Source organism: Hippoglossus hippoglossus, chromosome 20 (assembly GCF_009819705.1).
Source record: "Hippoglossus hippoglossus isolate fHipHip1 chromosome 20, fHipHip1.pri, whole genome shotgun sequence".
NCBI lineage: Eukaryota > Metazoa > Chordata > Actinopteri > Pleuronectiformes > Pleuronectidae > Hippoglossus > Hippoglossus hippoglossus.
Window position 1 is genome coordinate 19628334 of NC_047170.1, and position 20000 is coordinate 19648333.

The 20000-nt window shown below is 46.6% G+C and overlaps 3 protein-coding genes and 1 long non-coding RNA gene across 10 annotated transcripts in view; 2 read left to right on the forward strand and 2 right to left on the reverse strand.

Annotated features, from left to right (window-relative positions):
- The first annotated feature begins 1441 nt into the window (after positions 1-1441).
- On the forward strand, positions 1442-8422 carry LOC117753553 (myoneurin-like). 6 transcript variants are annotated; one of them, XM_034571695.1, is made up of 9 exons: positions 1442-1521; positions 2098-2154; positions 2688-2961; positions 3072-4084; positions 4794-4953; positions 5328-5506; positions 5667-5759; positions 5876-6001; positions 6234-8422. In XM_034571695.1, exons 1-9 carry the CDS (start codon positions 1512-1514, stop codon positions 6632-6634), a joined length of 2313 nt encoding a protein of 770 aa, XP_034427586.1. In that variant the 5' UTR covers positions 1442-1511; the 3' UTR covers positions 6635-8422. The 6 variants fall into 6 exon arrangements, with proteins under 6 accessions (XP_034427586.1, XP_034427587.1, XP_034427588.1 ...); XM_034571696.1 differs by having other exon boundaries at positions 1497-1521; positions 2691-2961; XM_034571700.1 differs by lacking the exon at positions 1442-1521 and adding an exon at positions 1542-1987.
- A 1430-nt stretch (positions 8423-9852) lies between these two features.
- lrrc31 (leucine rich repeat containing 31) lies at positions 9853-14562 on the reverse strand. Of its 2 annotated transcripts, none has more exons than XM_034571729.1 (10): positions 14506-14562; positions 13359-13532; positions 12831-12959; positions 12317-12484; positions 11993-12157; positions 11686-11865; positions 11440-11607; positions 11203-11367; positions 10755-10910; positions 9853-10624 (listed from the first exon to the last, which is right to left on the reverse strand). In XM_034571729.1, the coding sequence occupies exons 1-10, from the start codon at positions 14516-14518 to the stop codon at positions 10251-10253; spliced, it is 1692 nt and encodes a 563-aa protein (XP_034427620.1). In that variant the 5' UTR covers positions 14519-14562; the 3' UTR covers positions 9853-10250. The 2 variants fall into 2 exon arrangements, with proteins under 2 accessions (XP_034427620.1, XP_034427619.1); XM_034571728.1 differs by having other exon boundaries at positions 12831-12965.
- LOC117753591 overlaps positions 11440-20000 on the forward strand; it is a 29050-nt gene continuing 20489 nt past the window's right edge. Inside the window, exons 1-2 of the long non-coding RNA XR_004612264.1 lie at positions 11440-11452; positions 19848-19853. This is a non-coding gene — a long non-coding RNA (uncharacterized LOC117753591). The remainder of the gene's footprint in view (positions 11453-19847; positions 19854-20000) is intronic.
- The window catches only part of LOC117753569 (eukaryotic translation initiation factor 2 subunit 3), a 4930-nt gene continuing 781 nt past the window's right edge, over positions 15852-20000 (reverse strand). The window contains exons 3-13 of the mRNA XM_034571740.1: positions 19259-19322; positions 19034-19161; positions 18807-18928; positions 18588-18682; positions 18328-18486; positions 17702-17836; positions 17518-17612; positions 16875-17019; positions 16486-16655; positions 16152-16324; positions 15852-15922 (exon numbers count right to left, since the gene is read on the reverse strand). Coding sequence (XP_034427631.1) covers positions 15859-15922; positions 16152-16324; positions 16486-16655; positions 16875-17019; positions 17518-17612; positions 17702-17836; positions 18328-18486; positions 18588-18682; positions 18807-18928; positions 19034-19161; positions 19259-19322 — 1350 coding nt within the window. The 3' untranslated portion in view covers positions 15852-15858. The remainder of the gene's footprint in view (positions 15923-16151; positions 16325-16485; positions 16656-16874; positions 17020-17517; positions 17613-17701; positions 17837-18327; positions 18487-18587; positions 18683-18806; positions 18929-19033; positions 19162-19258; positions 19323-20000) is intronic.

A 20000-nucleotide genomic window follows, 5' to 3' on the forward strand; every position in this document is an offset into this window, starting at 1 on the left:
CACAGGAGCATGTCCCTGCTCAGATAATAACCGAGTCCTAACGGACCTGTGATGTGTGAACACTGAGCTGCAGCTTCACGGTCACTGAACCAGCTGCTCACGTTTCTGTCGCTCTGATCTGGTTTTGATACGAGCGGCATCCACTCAGCTCAGTATTTGCATTTTCTATTTTTCTCTGAGAGTAGAACGAGGCAGCTGTTCTTACTGATAACATGATGCCGACGCTCTGTCGCTGCCGCTGAACCTGTCTATTCTGGTCATGAAATGTAGCCAGAAAAATGTAATAATACAAATCTTTGTTTTTAGTGTCACATTTCACTGATGTTAGACAGTTTTGCTCCCACAACCTGCAAGGAAACGACCCACAGGTCGCAGATACAGGTGTGTGTGTGTGTGTGTGTGTGTGTCTGTGTGTGTGTGTGTGAACATTCCTGAGCAGCCAGAGATTCCTGCTGAGAGAAGAGCAGCAGAGGGAGGACTGTTGTGTTGCTGCTGCGTCAACACAACGCTGCAGCATCGTCCAGTAACAATGACGTTTTCGTCATGTTAACAAATCAATGAATAGCAAGATGTATATTGTTTCTTATTCCTTCAGCAGATTTTCTGTATTTTCTGAGAAGGCTCAAGTGAACAAGAGGATATAATATGAGGTTCATACGGATATTAAGAATATCAGTAATGCAGATAAACAGGGAGAAAGGCTGCATGAACAAAATAAGATAAAGAAAAGTAAAACATCAAATGAATTGCAGCCTTTTTAAGCTGATTAAATTTCACCCATTTAGGCAGGAAAGTATTTTTATTTATGAATTTTCTATTTTGTCATGACTCTGATGAATAGATTCAGGTTTGTCCTCATCATTCTGTAACGGTCAAAGACACCAAACGACACGTGCATTGCAATGATTCATTAAGACATATGGAGAAAGAAGAAGAGAGAACAAAATGCACAAAGATCAAAGGGCTGAGCTGCCGGCCACTTCATGTTGAGTCTTGAATTTATGTTTGAAAATGAAAAGCTGAAAGCGAATGGTTGGCCTCTGGCGGCCGTGGGGAGACCCCGGTGGCACCGTCAATTACCACAACTTTATTTAGAAAAGAGGAGCAGCAAACAAATACGATCAAGTATCTCTAACGTATGTTCATAAACAGTTCCATCCCCGCTGACGAGCAGCAGACTTTAATATCTCCACCAAGCGTTGACCTGCAGCAGGTTCCTCACTTTTCTGGGTCCCTGGAAACAGTTTTGTTGCAGCTTTAGCTCTTTGCAGCGCGTTTCTGTGTTTACACGAGTTGTGACTTTTAGCAGCGCCTGAGTCGTCAAACCGATGAAGTTGTTTTCTTAATTTGCGCGTGTCTGCGCGTGTTTTCTAACCGTACACGACCCAAACCAGTGATGGTTATCCCCCGGAGCTGCGGTGCTCCGTCCCGGCGGGGCGGTGTTCATCTTGAACTCCTCTTCGCACGAACTCTCGCGAGAGCCGTGACGTCACGGCTAATGGCAGCAGCGGATGTCCGCAGGTACTTTTCTTCTTTTATTTACGTCGCTCGGAATCAAACCGGTGAATTTATTTTCACGCTTCCAGGCGGAAAGTGACGCGTTTGCGCTGCTCGCGTGTGAAATAAACGTTTCCACCATTTTGTGCCAACTTGGCTCGACCCCGCCGGCACAAAGCGTCGAACCTTCGAAATAAGAGCACACGGTTTTCCGCGCTTTTCACCACCGCGGACACGGTTAGCTTCCGCCGCACCGACCGGCTGCTCCCGGTAGACTCCGCGGGGCTGTGCCTGCTCCCCATGCGGCCCCAGGGCTCCACGTAGTGCCCGGGAACCTGCCGGGAGCCCCCCGCCTCCAGCAGCCGCCCCCGGGACCCGGGCGAGCCGCCGCTGTTAGCATTAGCCGCTCGGCGGGGCCTGTTCAGGAAGCGGGCGGGAGCTCTTATTTTCCAAAACCGCCGCTCGTGTGAATCCTCGTCGGGACCGTGTGGTTCGTGTTTGTCACCGATGTTTGTTTCATGGTGAATCTTCAATCAGACTGTGGCTGTGTCCCTGTTCTCACCCACCCCCCCCCCCCTGTCTGTGTTCGATTCCCAACAGAAACACATGAGCAGGAAGCTGTGGCACACATTCTCAGGATCACTTACTCTACTGGGAGTAAGTTCATCTCAATCTTTCTAAGTTTTCACAATCCCAGCTTTATGTTTCATTCAGATTCCATCAAACTATCCGGTCTTCATCACACAGCTGTGTTATGTGTGTGTAACACCAAGTGGGAGATGTCAACAAACTGTCGTAGTGTTGTTTAACATGTAGAACCCAGTCCCTCCAGTGACCTCAGCTCTGACCACCTGCACAGCCTGAACACGTGTCTGTCTCCAGAGCTGCACAGTCATGAATCATTCTCATCATTTTTCAGGCATAAATTCAAAAAGTGGCTCGTTTGAGTTTCTCAATTGTCTCGATTAACTTTTTGTCCTCGTTAAATAAAACAAAACGTAACATTGAACTGTGGGGCATTTATAACAAGGTGTTTTCCTGTTGAAACAATGCAGTGTTTTGTATTTGAAATGTGTAGAAGCTGCAGGTCTGTGTCTCTCCCTGAGGACACACAGAGGACACACACAAAGTACCTGTTTATAAACCTCTGGCTGACGTGAACGTTGACTTTCTCTGTTGTTATCCAGCAGCAGCAGCGATGACTCATGTCACCAATCATGGGAAGATGCTCTTGCAGCGTCTACATCAGCAGCGGGAGATGGACTTTTTGTGCGACATAACCATAATGGTGAGAGATGTGGAGTTCAGAGCCCACCGCAACATCCTGGCTGCGTTCAGCAAGTACTTCTCCTCCCAGGCTGCGAAAGGTCAAGATGTCACGACCTTGGACCCTGACAAGGTCAGCCGCTACGCTCTGGAGAAGCTGTTGGAGTATATCTACACTGGACAGATGAACCTCAGCAGGTAGAGCTCATTTTACTCTGAGCTGCGGTGTCTTTTTTAACGAGAATTCAGATGAAACTTGATATTCTTTCAGCTCATGTACTGAACAAAGTGTTTCTCCGTGGTTTCAGCACCAGACAAGCAGCTGTACGACAAGCTGCTGTGTTCCTGGGAATGCCCGAGGCCACAAAGTATCTGGAGGAAACCCCCCACTGGTCCGAGCTGGGCGAAACGTCCCAATCAGAGGCAGATAAAGAAACTGGTCTCTCTCCTCCCAGTCCAGGTTCTCCTGGAAGCCCCAGCTCCCCAGTTCCCCTGTCAATCGTCTCCGCTACAGGGGGGTGGAATGAGGCGGGGAAGAATGGCAAAGAGCCGGATGAAGAGGCAAAAGATTTGGACGAGGAAGAGAGAAACAAAAGTGATGAAGAGTACACTCCCACGACGCCCAAGGCCGCGGGACGTGGACAGGGCCGGAAAAGAGGACGCCCTAAGCGTTTAAGTGGGGAGCAGACGGAGGCAAGCAGCTCGGCTGATGGCACCCCCAAAACCCAGAGCTACAGAGGGAGAGGCAGGGGGAGGGGGAGAGGAAGGGGCAGGGGACGCGGCAGGGGGAGAGGAAGAGGAGTTTCTTTAAGAGAAGATCCGTTTTTAGAAGATTCTGACACGAGTGTGAAGGACTTTGGAGACACCTCTGCGGACTGGAGCCCCTCGCAGGAGGAAGAGTCTCCGGCCAAGAAGCCTCGACTGAGCAGCGGCGAGGGACGGAGAGGACGAGGCCGCGGGAGGGGGAGGGGCAGAGGGAGGGGCAGAGGCCGCGGCAGGAGGAGGGCTGAGGAGGAGGAGGAGGGGGAGGAAGAGGAGGAGGAGGATGAAGAGGATGAAGAAGAGGAGAGTGGCTCGCTGGGAGCTGATGATGACATTGATGATTTTGGTGATGAGGAGGGTGAGATCGGGGAACAGGATCCGTCAGAAACGGACGAGATGATGCTGTCGTGCACCGAGTGCAACAAACTGTTTAAAGACGCGAGCAGCCTGCACCGACACGAGAAGATCCACAAGGGCCTGAAGCCGTTCGTCTGCATCTTCTGCTCGAAAAAGTTCAGACAAGCCACACAGCTGAAAACCCACCTGCGCATACACACAGGTGAGCGACCTACAAATGATAATATCCCACTTATTAAGTCAGGAAATAATTATCGTCGAGAAAACTGTCCGTCAGAGCTCAAAGGATTTTTCCTTTAAATGATCAGTAACTATTTTAATAATTATTATATTAATCATCTCAGTCATAAACATGGAAAGATTTGTCAAATAATCCTCTGGTGTCTTCCCCTCATGTGACGACTTTTGGAAACTGATTTGTTTAACATTTCAAGTCACTGGATTCTGGAAACTGAAGAAATCTGCAATTAAATGAATATCGACACTTGCCTCGTCTACACTGCTACAGATATTTTTTAGATGAATCCCCGTCCGCACAAACCTTTTGTTTTACAAACTATCTCTACAAACGCTCAAACAAGCATGCCGGGCCAGTAGGTGGCAATAAAGTCCACATCAGCGATCTGTCACATACCACAGAAGTTAGTTAGAGGTTAACTGTGCTGCCCGAACGTAGAGAAACCAGTAAATAGCTGCCATTGTTTCTGCTGCATGCTCAATACACAAAGCAACAGTGGGCCTGCATGAAACTAAACTGTGACATCATTGTTTCCCAAACACAAAACGCAGTTTGTGTGGACGACTCAAAACGCTTTAGTGCCGACGCGGCGCCGATAAACCGACGGGACGAGCGGCGGTGGTTTTTCTTGTGACTAAATTCCTCCTCCCTCTCTTTCTGGTGCTCGTTGCAGGAGAGAAGCCGTTCAGTTGCTCCGACTGCGACAAGTGCTTTGCTCAGAAGTGCCAGCTGGTGGCACATCGTCGGATGCACCACGGAGAGGAGAAGCCTTTCACCTGCGAGCGCTGCGGTTTCAAGTTTGCTACCTCGTCCAACTACAAAATACACATCAGGTACCAGAGCTGCCTTCGCTGAACGTTTACACCCAGACTGTTGATTCTGGAGCGTGATCGAAGTTTGCAGACGCAGCGTTCCCTGATTCTGAGGTTTTTCATTTGAGACGCTGAGCATTCTTTGTTCTTTAGTCCATACAATCACAGGAAAGGCCAGTTCTCTGCCACCGTGGAGACAATTTAAAATGTCTGCTTTTGTTCAGCCCATCGGTCAAAACACAACAAATTCAGTTTTGTGATGTTCTAGAGAAAAAAGCAGTAAACCCTCATATTTGGAGAATCTGTACCTGGTTGATATTAGTTTGTTTTCTACTTGATGAGTGAGTTAGATGATCAATTGAAACAGTGATTTTGTGTTTGTGTGTCTCCCACAGACTGCACAGCGGGGAGAAACCATACGTGTGCGACATCTGTGGCCAGGCCTTCGCTCAGTCCAGCACCCTGACGTATCACAAACGACGACACACCGGCGAGAAACCGTACCAGTGTGATCGCTGTGGCATGTCGTTCTCCGTTTCCTCTTCTCTCATCTCACACGCTAGAAAACACACAGGTGAGACGGCTTCACTGCGTTTATTAACCCGGAGGCGAGTGAACGACGGGCTGCAGCTGAGATGGGTTTCACTGCACAGCTGTTTCAGTTTCCTTCCCAGCACCTGTCGTGCTTCTCCTGAACATTGTCTGTAACGTGTGCGGATGTGTTTCCGTTTCAGGTGAGACTCCGTACAAGTGTCCGACGCCAAAGTGTGACGCGCGTTTTGCGACGTCTTCTGACTTAAAGAAACATATTCGACGACATCACCCGGGTGAGTTTCCAGAACCTCGTCCAGAACTAACACTTTGTAGTTTTCTTTGTCGGCTGACGGCCAACACAGTGGAGGATGAAAGTGTGATTTAATGTGGCTGTGTGTGTGTTTTCCAGAGGGGAGCAGCGGCGTGCAGTGTCTTCTGTGTGGAAACCGATTTGCCAGTGTGAAGAACATGATCAAACACCAGGAGAAGGCTCACGCTGACGAAGTGCGGCAACACAAGGAGAGAGCCAGAGCTGGTGAGCAGCGACTAGGCTTCGTGTGTTTGTGACCCACCATGAAGATGATTTAGTGTTTAACTCATTTCAAACGGACGAGACACAAAGCAGGCAAATCCTCGTGCTGTGCCGTGATCTTAAACTGATCTTAAACATTCTGTGTCTTACTGTTTTCATGTCATTAGTTACAGAAAGAAAAGATTGTGTCAGGTTCCGCTTCTCACTTAGTGTTCACGTGTGTGTGTTTGAGCAGTCGTCCTCCTGGCCTCCAGTCATCCTATGGCCTTCGTCCAGAACAAACTTTCCCAGGAAAACAAAGGTTTGGTGTCCATATCCGAAGGAGAGCCGCCCAACCCTGAGCCAGCCACCCCCAGCCCCAAAGCCCCGTCTTCATCCACAGAGGTCACCACCAACACTGAGTCGGTCGACGTCGCAGCCGCCATCATCCAGAGCTTAAAGTCGGAGCCCGCTGACCCCCCTGTGGCCGCCGCTGACCAGGTGACCTTCGATGCTGACCAGGAGCAGACCATCAACTCGGACACCCTCCACGCTCTGGTGGAGCAGCTGCGGCCACCACCCTCCCCTGCCCAGAGTCTGGAGCAGATCGTCATCATCAGGACGGTGGACACCGAAAACAACCCTCCCCAGCAGTGAGGCCGAGTCGGAGCTCACTGTGGTGGAACGTTTCTCTTTTTAACACGCAAGCCACAATCGTCTGCGTCGCAGTCCAGGCTCGAGTTCAGTGTTGTATCCCCTAAAACAGGCTTTCACGGGCATTGGGTCATATGGTAGTGAAGGAGAAAAGTGGGGTTTTACAACTCGGGTCTTATTTTTATAGTTTTGTTCATCGTCTCGTCTCTGTCAGGAAACAAACAAATTTACCTTGAAAGAAAACTGGGACTGCGGAACATGGTAGAAAACGAGCAGTCAGACGATCAGGAGGTAAAAATTCAATCTGTTATAAACAAACTTCGTAGAAATCCTGGTCTACGTTCAACTTTCTGTGCTGAGCTGCAGGTGTGTGCGGAGGCTCCTTGTTCAGGGACGGATTAAAGCCGATTTATAATGAAGTGGTTTAATTAATCTGGATAAACCGTCGTCTGATCGTCTGACGGCTTCTATTCAAACGGCAACTTCACATCTCAGTTTTATTTATTTGTATTACTTTTAAAAACGTTGGCATAAGCTACGCATGTAAGACCTGAGCTGTGAAGAAGAGGAAAGCTGTTCTCTTGAGTCTGTCACTAACTCAAACAACATTTCCACGAGGAGGAAAAGTCACATTGTCAATTAAAACAGGAAATCCAAAAGAAAGCGACCGGAACTCCACGTTTAGATCCTGGTGCTGCCGGTGTTTTCACAGATTGGAACATCTCAAGTAATCTGCAGGTTATTTTCTTTCCATTAAATCCCAGTTTCTCTTAGAACGTAGGTGACCTCCTCAAATCTCCCCCTAAACAATTAATCGATTGTCCTATTTTGTTCATACTCATTTCAACTTGGTTATGTTTCCAGACGTACATGACTCGGACATTTGTTTTCTCACATACAGCCCCTCTAGATAATTTCAGGAGATTATCCAGAGTTCAGTCTGTGTCTGCAGGTCTTCTGGTCATCTCGTTTTATTTAAAGAGGTTTACAGATTTTAGAAATGTGTGAAAGATCACCCAGAGTTCAGGGGTCGGGATCATTTCAGAATCTAATCTGTGCATCTCTCACAGTGGTTGAGAAGAAGAGTTTAAGGTTCCTGAGTTTAATCAATACAATCTGCTAAGAGGCGGAAATGTTCTTCAAACTCTAAATCCCTCCTCGTTAGAGCCGTGTCGTGTGACATCGGAGTGACGTCCCTGCAAGGATCCAATATCTGCTCGACGGTTTCCTCCAGAGAAACCTGCAGATTCAACGTCTTCCTGGACAGATGTGTGGCTGGAGTTACTTTCATTTTACAGCTCAGTTCCAGATGAACTACTAACAGAAAATATTAATCAGATCTAAATGTTGATGTGTAATGGAACAGACAAAACAAGTTTGACATTGTTTTCATAGATATGTCTGTAGTTAGCAGGAGCCTAGTAATTCCTTTACTGACCACACGTCACCTGAGTGTCTGACATGTGAACACTGCTCTGTTAATGCAAACCAGCGTTTTTGCTTCAGTGTCCTTTACTTAAGTTAGTGTTTGCTTTTTAAAGCAACTGTTTCAGGTTTTAGCAGAAATGTTTGTGCTTCAAGTTTAACAAATGCGTCACACAGTTTTTCTGTCAACTTGAACTTAGCTGTTTGCTTGTTTAATGGTTTTATTTCATTTTATTTTTGGATCAAACGTCTGCATCACTTGTACAGAAAATCACACCTTCACTACTGTATTAAAGCTGTACAACAAGACAGGAAAATAAAATGGAACACAAAGTGTTTTGTCTCAGTGGATGTGACAAAAAATGAGGCTTGTTAATTATTGAATTTATTTCTGTTTTACTAAACTATGCTTATATACATTATTATTATTATTATTATTACTGTGGGTTTTCTGAATCCTGTCTGTTCATTCAAATTCTCATCTTCATGGAAACAAAATGCTTTTACTAACTTTGATTTCAGTATAAAAGTAAAAACCAACTGATGCTGCTAAGGTGCTTGATATGATGGTTTAAATGTAACTGAACATTAACTTACAAATACGATATTTCAGGTGAAAATCTGATAAAAAATGAAAACGCACGTTGTCGAAGTTTTAGAGAAAACGACGGAGTCACAGTGAGTCGATAACCACGAACTGAAATAACCAGAAATTAAAAGTTAAGACAAACAGTTAAATAAACAGTTCATACATTATGTCAAAAATATATATTTAACATAAAGGAGAAGAGAAATGAGAAAAGTTTGTAAATCATTGAAAAGTTCATTTGGACAGATTTGTCAAGTTTTGATATATTATTTAAATTCATATAAAATCCTGTAGGTGTTTTCATTCTGCATTCATGGATGTGGAAAGTACCCAGAATGATGTTTATAATTTAAAGTTAATGTTATAATTCTCATCTTCAGAACGTGTTATCACACTTTCACTGTCAAATATCAAAATCAAAGATTCGGGTTCATTTCTAAACATTTGCAGAAATATAGATTAGTTGGATAATCTTCTGAACAATAAACTGAAATCTTTATCAAAGATGAAAATCTTCACCCTGAGATCCAGCTTCATGTTTACAATTTAATCTTTAATGCACAGATTAAACTGGTAAAAGTACATTGTGCTAAAAGTGAAACAGTTCAAGTTTCCATAAGTGCATCTATGAACTTCAGCACCGACTGTCAATCAAACATGATCCTGACCTAAAATCATATGTGTTGTTCAAATGAATGATTTCAAACCAATTACACTTAAAAACAGATTTAAGCTCGTAGAAGGACGCAGAGGACGTGTGCTCGATGAGGACGTGTGCTCGATGAGGACGTGAGCTCGATGAGGACGTGAGCTCGATGAGGACGTGTGCTCGATGAGGACGTGAGCTCGATGAGGACGTGAGCTCGATGAGGACGTGAGCTCGATGAGGACGTGTGCTCGATGAGGACGTGAGCTCGATGAGGACGTGTGCTCGATGAGGACGTGAGCTCGATGAGGACGTGAGCTCGATGAGGACGTGAGCTCGATGAGGACGTGAGCTCGATGAGGACGTGTGCTCGATGAGGACGTGAGCTCGATGAGGACGTGTGCTCGATGAGGACGTGAGCTCGATGAGGACGTGAGCTCGATGAGGACGTGTGCTCGATGAGGACGTGAGCTCGATGAGGACGTGTGCTCGATGAGGACGTGAGCTCGATGAGGACGTGAGCAGTCCACCAGGAAGAACCGGATGAACCGATGAAATGTTCTCCACACGTTGTTATTCTGCAGCTGTCATAAAACTAAATACTTTTACTCAGTACTTTAAGGACGACTTCTTGTCAATGAAAACATTTGTCCAATACTTTGATTTGTAGTCAAAGTATCTGTCAGTTCAGCCGTAGTTGTGGATTCTAACTTTGCCAAGAAAGTTTCTAAAAAGTTTCTAAACGAAAAACGCCTGAAAATGATTTGTGATATTTTCCAGACCTGAGAAGACACATGCATCAGATCCACATTTCTCTGTGTAGTAAGAATAATCTGTTGGGATCACAAAGTTTACGATATTTACTTTAATGCTCTGTTGAAATCTTCCAGGTGTGATAAATGAGATGAATTTCCTCAGTGACATATGACGTCAGATCAGCTGCATTCTCTACAAGGTCCCTACTCCTCTGGACTCTCCTGATTGGCCGTCTGACATGATGAAGCTGCGTCTTTAAAGTCCGGATCCCGCTCCAGCAGGACATTCCGTTTCCTCGCGCTGTGGCACAGCTGCTGTCGCTCCCGGGAGCCCATCGTCCATCGCTGCATGGCCAGCCGGGTCAGCGCCGGCAGTCGAGGCAGAGCGCGGTGCAGCGCCGGCAGCCAGGCCGAGCAGGAGGCCGAGGTCGAAGGTCGTAGGCTAAGGTCGACATCCTCCAGCGAGCCCAGGCCTCCGGCTTCAAACAGGGCGGACCAGCCGTCGTCGCCCACCGAACCGTTGTAGGAGAGATCCAGCACCAGTAGAGACGACATACAACCACGTCTGCAGACCACAGCTGCGCCAGACACACGGGGCGTTACTGAGAAGTCATCACTCGCATGACATTTATCTTCATTATCTCCCTGATAACAAGACGTTTTTACTCTTTGCAGTTACAAATACAACAGTGATTGTTGGACTGTTACCTAAGTGACGCAGGTCGTCGGTGGAGAGGTCACAGCTGCTGAGACGAAGCTCCAGGACGACCGACGGCTGCAGAGCGTCAAGAAGCAGAGCCACGCGGCCGCCGACCACTTTGCACCAGGAAACATCCACAGTGCGGAGGAAGGGCACAGCCAGAGCTGAGGCACACACACACAACTCCTCCAGGTCAGAAGAACTACACACGTTTACCCTGGAGCCACAGTCATGAGACAATTACAACATTAGCTCTTATTGAACCAATATTGATATTACACAGAATTCATGAGATCACACGGGACACGACGATGTGAGAAAAGAACCGTGAGCCAGAGCAGCCGAGTTGTGAGTGTTGAAGAACTACAGCTGCCCGACTGAAGTAGCAGCTACACCACAGCAGCAGTACTAGGAGGAGTACTGGTAGTAATCTTAGTATCAGTAGTATATTTGTACCCAGAGCAGTGAATGACTCCTCACTGAGGCTGCAGCTGTTGAGCGGCAGACGCTTCATCTGTGCCAGAGGGAGGGCGGAGACCAGCGCGTGAACCGAAGCCCCTGCCTCCTTATTGGACGACACGTTGAGCTCTGTGAGCGCCGTCAGAGAGGGGAGCACCTGGACTGAAAACAAGGAGTCACATGACTGCTGCTGCGTGCACACACACACAGACGTGCACACACACTCCAACGTACTGAGGGCCTCCAGGTCAGTGTGTGTGAGACAGCACAGGTGAAGGTCGAGGCTCTCCAGGTGTGTGAGGTGAGCCAGGTGGAAGGTGAGGTGGTCCAGTCCTCCAGAGAGACCCTTGTTACAGGACAGGTCCATCTCTCGCACTGAGGGGAGGTAGCGGAGCGAACCACCTGCAGGACAGAGGGGGCGACCTGTTATCACCTCAAATACACTCTGCTGACAGTAAACCCCAAGAGTAGATCTCCTACCCAGAGCGTCGAGGCCGTCCGTCGACAGACCGCAGGCCTGCAGTCGAAGTGTGGTGAGGGAGGTGGCGTGAGAGAGGGAGGCGGCCAGGTCGCTGAAGCCGCCGCCGCCGTCCTGCGAGAGATGAGGGTTACAGGAGACGTCCAGCACCGAGAGTCTGGGCAGAGAGGACAGTACCCCCCCTGAGGACAAACAACCACAACACACAGAGACCATCAAGGCTGTGCCTCCGTGGCAGTATGGGAAATGTCTATTTGAAACGGTCCATCTTTCCGTTCTTATAAATGTGTTAACAGGTTGGTTTCTTACCCAGTGCAGTAGCATCAGCTGCAGAGAGCTGACAGGAAACCAGGCGAATCTCCCTCAGTGGTGGGTAAACTTTACCCAGGAGGCCTTGCAACCCTCCGCCTCCGACACCTCCGTTCCAGGACAAATCCAGGACCTCCAAGTGTGGGACGCAGCCGAGAGCTTCACCTGCAGAACCACAGCGTCGGGTTTACCCTGAGTTAAAGCTGCACTCGGGGTTTCACATCATTCTGACAGACACCGAAGAACCTGAGAGGAAACTCTTCACATGTCTTCAAGTCAAAATGTCTCTTTCTAATGTAGTAATGATAATACTGGAAATCCCACCCAGTGCAGTGACATCATCAGCGTTCAGCCTGCAGCTGCAGAGCCTCAGCGTCCTGATCCCGCCCACATGATGGAGGTGAGAGGTCAGCGCGTGCAGACATCCACCAATCAGCTCGTTCCAGGAAACGTCCATCTCCTCCAGCTGAGGCAGGAACTGGAGCAACGTCGCTGAGGAGGACACACGTGAAAAACCCATCACATGACAGTGTGCACAGAAGCTGCACAGAACCTGGAGCAGCACGTTTCATTCTTCTTACCTCTTTGGAACCTTTTTGTCTCGTAAAACAAACTTTGCGACTCCGGCTCCGCTCTCGGTTATAAAGTTGTTCAAGTGCCTTTAATGCTTTTAAAACATTTTCAGGAAACACAGTGATTCATGCAACTCAGGTCTCAGTGAACCTGGGACGTTGCAGCTCTAAACGCACACTGAGGCCTCGAGTCGACGTGTGTGTGTGTGTGTGTGTGTGTGTGTGTGTGTGTGTGTGTGTGTGTGTGTGTGTGTGTGTGTGTGTACCTAGCTCCAGCAGGTCTGTAGCGGTCACATCACAGTGAGCCAGACTCAGGCTCCTGCTGTCGGCTTTCTTCCCGAGCCTCTGCAGGAAAACACACACTCGACCCCAGCTGACGTCTCGCTCGTCCTCTGCTGCACCTGAGAGACACACACACACACACACACACACACACACAGACACACACACACACACACACACACACAGACACACACACACACACACACACACACACACACAGTTATTTTTTGATCGTAGGGCATTTCTGCTTCTTTCTGAGCCGCTGTGGAGGAAAGTGACAGATTTTTAGGAAAGACAGAAATCTTGGTAGACGTCCATTTCCTTTATGCTTTAGCTGGATGGCTTTCTGGGCATTTCCCTCCTTTTACTCTTTTCTTCTCACAACTCAAGGAACTAGTTTTTGTTCAGGTTCATATGAAACAAATGTTTGGACGTAGTAGAAGATATTTCCAAGCCAATCTGTGCTGTGACAGTCTCACCACTAGGAAAAGGTCTCATGTGAAGAAACCCACCTGAGCTCTGTGCTCTCTCCTCCCTCCCCTCCGACTCCCCGTCCTCAGGAATCCCCGTCCGGGACAGGAAGCGTCCCAGCGGCTTCCTGTCTGAGGCCGTGCGTTTCCGGCGTATCTGACTCATGATGATGTCGAGAGGGGAACGTCTCGGAGCGTCACGCCCACGCTGACCATCTGACCGATGACACAGAGAACAAGTCAAGAGGTTTTACCAATAACTGAACTCACTATAAACCCAAAGCATCATTCTAACCTTAAAATGTCTTTGATTCCACTGTTAATTTGTTACAAAAGCTATTTATTCATTCATTCATATTTATCCTTAGAATTAAAAGGACTTTTATGCTTTTGCACATGAAAGTATTCTGAAGATGAAATGTGTCCAAAGTCCAATAAGTGACTTGTCAGTGGGAATCAGTGCTTGTTTGTGTCTTCTCCTTTAATGGTGGAGACAAAGATTCTCAGCAAACCACTGAGATATGAGCATGAAGGTCATTTCACTGCAGGTCAGAAAAGAAAGAAACAAAAGTAAAAGAGAAGGAATTTGGTTAAATGTGACACAAGAAAGATAAAACAGGATAAAGACAATTTAAAGAAACACAATAAAGCCAAATTAAATTATTACATATATAAAAAGATGTAAAATAAAAAAATGTATTAGAAAGTTATGTGTATCAATGTTTTCTCTTAGGAATAATTTGCACTTATACATTTACATGAAGTGTTAAAGTTTATAGAAATTGGATTGTTTTAAGTCTAAGTAGACCATTTCTACATTTATTTATTTATTCATTATTGCATTTTTAGATTTCATTTCTATATTTCTACATTTATGCTATTTATTTAATGTTACTCATTTATTCATACTTGTCGTTTCTTTGTCCTCTATATAAATTGAAATATATATTGTTTGTCTCAAGTCCTGAAACAAACATTCAGTGTTTAACGTAACACATGAATGTTTAAAGTTTCATTCTAATAATTGATTTACAAGGAAGATGAAAGTGATTTAACAGATTCAACGATTGAATAGACTTTTTAGAAGTTAACACAAAGTCAGGATGTGAATATTGATTATTGTTTGATCCAAAACGGAACTGGAGAAAAAACCTGCTGTGTTGGTTCTGATTCACGGAGCTCGTCTCACCTGCAGAATCCATGAGGCGGTAAACACCTGAGCGAGGAGGTCCGGAGGAGAACTCCTCTGTCGGTCCTTCAACTGGTATCTACCGTCTGTAGTCACATCTACATATAGACCGTCTGTAGTCACATCTACATATAGACCGTCTGTAGTCACATCTACATATAGACCGTCTGTAGTTAAATCTGGACTCGTGTCACCTGGTGACGTCTCGTCTCGTGCTCGTCAGGTGGATCATCCCGGAAGTGCGTCAACACCTTCAGTAAATCATCTTCATTGTGTGTGTGTGTGTGTGTGTGTTTTTGTGTGTGTGTGTGTAAAGCCTCCTTGGTTTTTATTACTGTTAAAACAAATACATGTTCCTTTGACACCATTATATTTTACAATTCGATCAATAAATGCATTTTCAAAATAAAATGCAAGTGAAAATGTTTTCAAATGAACTAAATACACCCGACTGTCCCAGTGTCAGTGGAGGATGTATTTATTAATGAGATCTGAAAACCTTCTGAAGGACGTTTAGCTCTTTTAAACAGATGAAGTCATCACAAAGCAAATGGTCACAACCAGTCTCTCAAAGACTAAATCAGTCCACGACCTGAACGACCGGACGGACGGGTGCAGTCAAACATCGATCTTAATGAAACTGGATTTGTGTCTAATAAATAAATCTGTCACTGAACAATCACACATTTTCTATTTACTTAAATAATTGTTTTCCACATTAAAATCTTGAAGAACATTCAGTTTCCATTCAATTTTCTGACTTTTCAGGGAACAGACTTCTTTTACAGTATTTTTTCCATTTAAAGGCAAAAAGCTGCTAAAAATCTTTCAGATGCAAAAAAGAATTCCAGTGAAACATAATTAATTGAGGAGATTTTTGCCCTGATCACACATAACAGTCCTCCTGACCCTGATCGCTGCAGGGACGTCTTGTAACATGAATGAAACCAAAAATACTGACATTTCTTCCAAATGTGTTTTATTAGAGTGGAATCTGTGGACAGTACAGGAACATCTCTGCACTGAATAAACTCGGGTTCACTCTGAACATGGCTGCAGCTGAACCTCCTCTGGAGCATTGTGACCAGTCTAAAGCGCCTCGTCTCCTCCTCTGTCCTCCTTCATCTGCAGAGTCAACAGCTCACTGACGGCAGGAACCTAATCTGAGGCTCTCGCGTGTCTGCAGAGAAAGAAGAGCAGAGCGAGGAGGCGTCTTTAAACCACCGACATGTCCTACTCTGTTCCCTTCCTCCGTGTGGGGAAAAACTAAAACCAAAAAGAAAAGCCAAGAAGAGGGAGATGGTTGTTGTCCTGCTGACGGGAGCGTCAGGCCGACGTCCCGGTTCGTTCTCCTCAGTCATCGTCCACTGTGGGTGTGATGGTCACGCCCCTTCTGATCTGCCCCCAACCAATCAGACTGACAGGAGAGAAGAGGAGACGTCTGGTTAGACAACACTGAGTGTGATGGAGAAGGTTTACACTAGATTCACAAAACATCCCTGCAGCCATTAATATTTGTCGTAATGGAGACGTAGTAAAGTTTCTGGGTTTGTTTAGTTTTGGCATTAGAGAAAAACGAAGCTACTTTTCCTGAGCGACAGCTTTGGTCTCTCTCTGCATGTTGTAACAGGCGCCCTGATGCTTACCGCCAGTGTTTCTCCACTCGTCGACTCAGAGCGATCTTCTCTCCCACTTCTGTGCAGACGGGGTTGGTGAGGACGATCTTGGCCAGATCGGCCTTGACCGCGCTGACGCGGCCGCCTGTCGACAATGAGCCGATGTTCACCATCAGCACTTCGTTCTTAGACAGCTTCTGGACCTGCAGGGGCACAAAGATACGAGAGGACGTCATCACAAAATAAATCACTGGCTCCTGGTTGATTTCCACTTTGCACCTCGACACAACCAAAACATTCTAAGTGTCTGAACGCTGACGTTATTTCAGACCTTAAACATCACTACTGACACCTGACGTCTCACCTTGGCAGCCTTCTTGTCTCCCTCTGTGCGGACTCCCAGCAGCCTCCTGAGCAGGAAATAGGAGATCTCCAGCTCGGTAAAGATCTCTGGCAGCGCTCCGACGGCACCGAGCACCTGACCCACCATACGATCGGCACGGCACAGCGTCGGGTCGATCTTTGTGCCCACACCTGCACATAGACACGTATTATACAACTTCACGTGAGGCTCTTCAAGATAAGATTCTAACAGCAGCATCCCCAGGAAACGACCTCCCATTCTGTTGCAGTTTTAACAGTTTGCTGGATTTGAAAAAGTGCAGGACGTCCTCTGACTGCAGGATCCGACCCACTGTTACTATAACAATACATTCACCGACCCGAGGCTGAACCGGGTCGGCGTGGACGTACCGATCAGGCCCCCGGGTGCAGCGTACTGGAGGTCATTGTGCTCGGCGAACAGAGAGACGATCTTGGAGAAGATGGGTTTGCACATCAGTTTTCCTTCCTGGTCTTTGGACACGATACCTGGTCGCACCTCGATCTCCTGCCCCACCTGGAGGTCGCACAGAGCAGGACCACAGTTTAGAGAAAGAACGACTCAAACCGTGGATGACAAAACACTAAAGTCCAGAAGTACATCGGCTCTGAATTCTGTACAAGGAACCATCGAGATTTGCTAATATCTCAAGACCTGATATTTTAAAGTTTAACCGGAACTCTATTAGAAATAACTGTAAATAAAAAGAAAACACAGATACAATAAAATACGTAGAACTTGAATTGAGATTTAAAAAATCTGACGTTCAAATTGGCGCACATCGAGAAACAAACGCTGAAACCTAGAAGTCTGTGAAAGGCTCATATCGGCTGGTGTTACCTGGCAACCATACACAACATCTCTGTAGGAATTCATAACAGAAATCAATTAACAAATCCACTTCTTAAAATATAAAATAAACTTGCATGTTTCCTTCTTGTTAACGGTCTAATTTGCGGGTTGTTACTGAACTGATGTTTGTGAGTTTAACCTCTCTTCCTTCCAGATCCTCACCTTGAGCACGCCCTTGAGGATACTTCCTCCTGCCACGCCACCTTTCAGGTCATCAACTTCACAGCCGGGTTTGTTCACATCAAAGGATCTGATGACTGAAATATGGAAAACGACCGTTTGAACAGACACCAAAAGGCTGGGATTAAAACATGATCCAAAACCGGAACGTGTGAGGGTTTCTCACCGATGAGTCTGGGCTCGGACGTGAAGTCTCTGATGGGCACTGGGATCTTTTTGACGATGTACTCACAAACCACCTCGATGTTGTACTTCAGCTGGGCCGAGATGGGAATGATGGGAGCTCCCTCTGCCACGGTGCCTGCAGGACAACGTTACACATAACATAAGGTGTCAGTGACTTGTCGACTTTGTCTCTCACATGAGAAGCAGCAGCAGCAGGTTGTCGGGTCCGACTCATTCAAACAGGAACATGTGGGGAACATCCAGGCGAGGGGCGGAGCCTGTAGAGCAGCAGGGGGCCGGACATGACGTATAAACTCTGCTGTGGCGTCGGCCCTCATCACCAGAAGATCTGGAACCTCCTCGTGTTTCCAAGTTGACGTCTTCGTCTTCTACGTGTACGGCTCCTCTTCTTCATCCTGAGATGTTTGTGTTCTTCCAGCTTCACGTCCGTCACGTGTTAGAAACCTCATCAACACGTCCACTCGCTCACTGGGAAGCTTCCACACATTGTCCTGCTGTCTCCTCACATGGACTCACTCTGACATGTTACACACATTTTACTAGGAGGCTGCAGGAGAAGATCCAGAACATTCCCATAATGTCCAGTGTGGGCTTGTTTGGACTCACCCTGTACGAAGGCGAGGATCTGCTCGTACTGCTCTTTGGCCTGACTCTCCTTCACCAGGTCGATCTTGTTCTGCAGGATGAGGATGTGCTTCAGCTTCATGATCTCTATGGCTGCCAGGTGCTCTGACGTCTGGGGCTGAGGACACGACTCGTTACCCGCTGGCAGAAAGTGAGAGGAGCAACATTCAGAGGACTTCCAACAAAACTGGGAGTTAATAGCACAACAGTTGGTCATCTTGGAGGTTTAATCAGACGCTTACCAATCAGCAGGAGGGCTGCATCCATGACAGCTGCTCCGTTCAACATAGTCGCCATCAAAATGTCATGACCAGGACAGTCCACAAATGACACATGTCTGGGAGAAAAAAGAAAAAAATCCCATCGATGGATCAATATTTTACAGATTTTTAAATGACAAATTGAGGCGTAGCTGAAACAACAGCTTCTTGGACGAGACCATCCTCCCTCTCCAGTCTTACCTGACCAGTTTGAAGTTGCCCTTGGTGCTGGGGAGGTCTGTGGGAAACTCATCTGGAGTGCTGCTGCCGCACGACCTGTAGCACTCTGGCCTGGGGCAGCTGGGGTCATCTAGTTTATAGATCTAGGACAAGTAAAAAGTAAAGTGATTATCAGCTTCTCTTCACGAGGGTTGAGTCTTTAGCATTTAAACAGAGACAATGCAGCAGAGGCCCAGTTGCTTGCTTACCTTAGCGTTAGCGTATCCTAACTTGATGGTGATGTTCCTCTCCAGCTCATTCTTGAACCTGACAGTGTGAACACCAGAGATGGCCTTCACCACTGTGGACTTTCCATGGGCCACATGACCGATGGTACCTGGACGGAGGGGAGTCCAAACACAGTCTTTATGAAGGGAGCTGGTGATTGCAACGTGATTCAAATACAAATCAAAGCCAGGGACAGATTTCATTACCGATATTGATGGTGGCCTGTCTGCTGATGATCTCTGGAGACAGGGGTGTCAGGGTGGACACATTCTGGAAAACAATTACACACATTAGATGGTAATCACACTGAGAAACCACGTGGAATTGAACAGGTTGTCCCTTTGAGCAGAGCACTGCTCCGTCCTGTGTGATCCCAGGGATGAATGAGAGGAGGAGCAGCACATCGACTGTCCCCCCCCCCCATAATAACTGGACATTTCAAACATCCTGCGTTTAAACGGAGGCGGTGACGTTTTCATGCTCTCACTGACGGTTCATATATTCAGCTGAACATATTTAATTTGGCAAACGGGCGACTGATCTGATGTGGCTGTTGTTGCTCTGAGTATTTCCCAGTTGATAAAACATGTAACTAAAAGCAAGTACACTAACATGATGAAGTTACACAACTCATTAAATAACGAAACAGGTTTTATTCGTCTGTATTAGTAAAAAACATTTTACAAAACAATACAAATTGGTCTGGTGATAGGAAAAGGAGCAGGAAGAGGAAGACACTTGTATATCACGTTGTTGTCACCTGCTGGTGCCATCATCCTTCCCATGTCTATACAGTGAAAGGTGTGTATAAAGTACACACTCTGTACCACACATGTGACCACGTGTAGCTGTTTGTATGAATATCTTTGTGGTTGCAGACAAAAGCCTGTAAACACAGATATGATCCATCACGACAACTCAATGACATTTGTCCGGATTTTAGTTGAA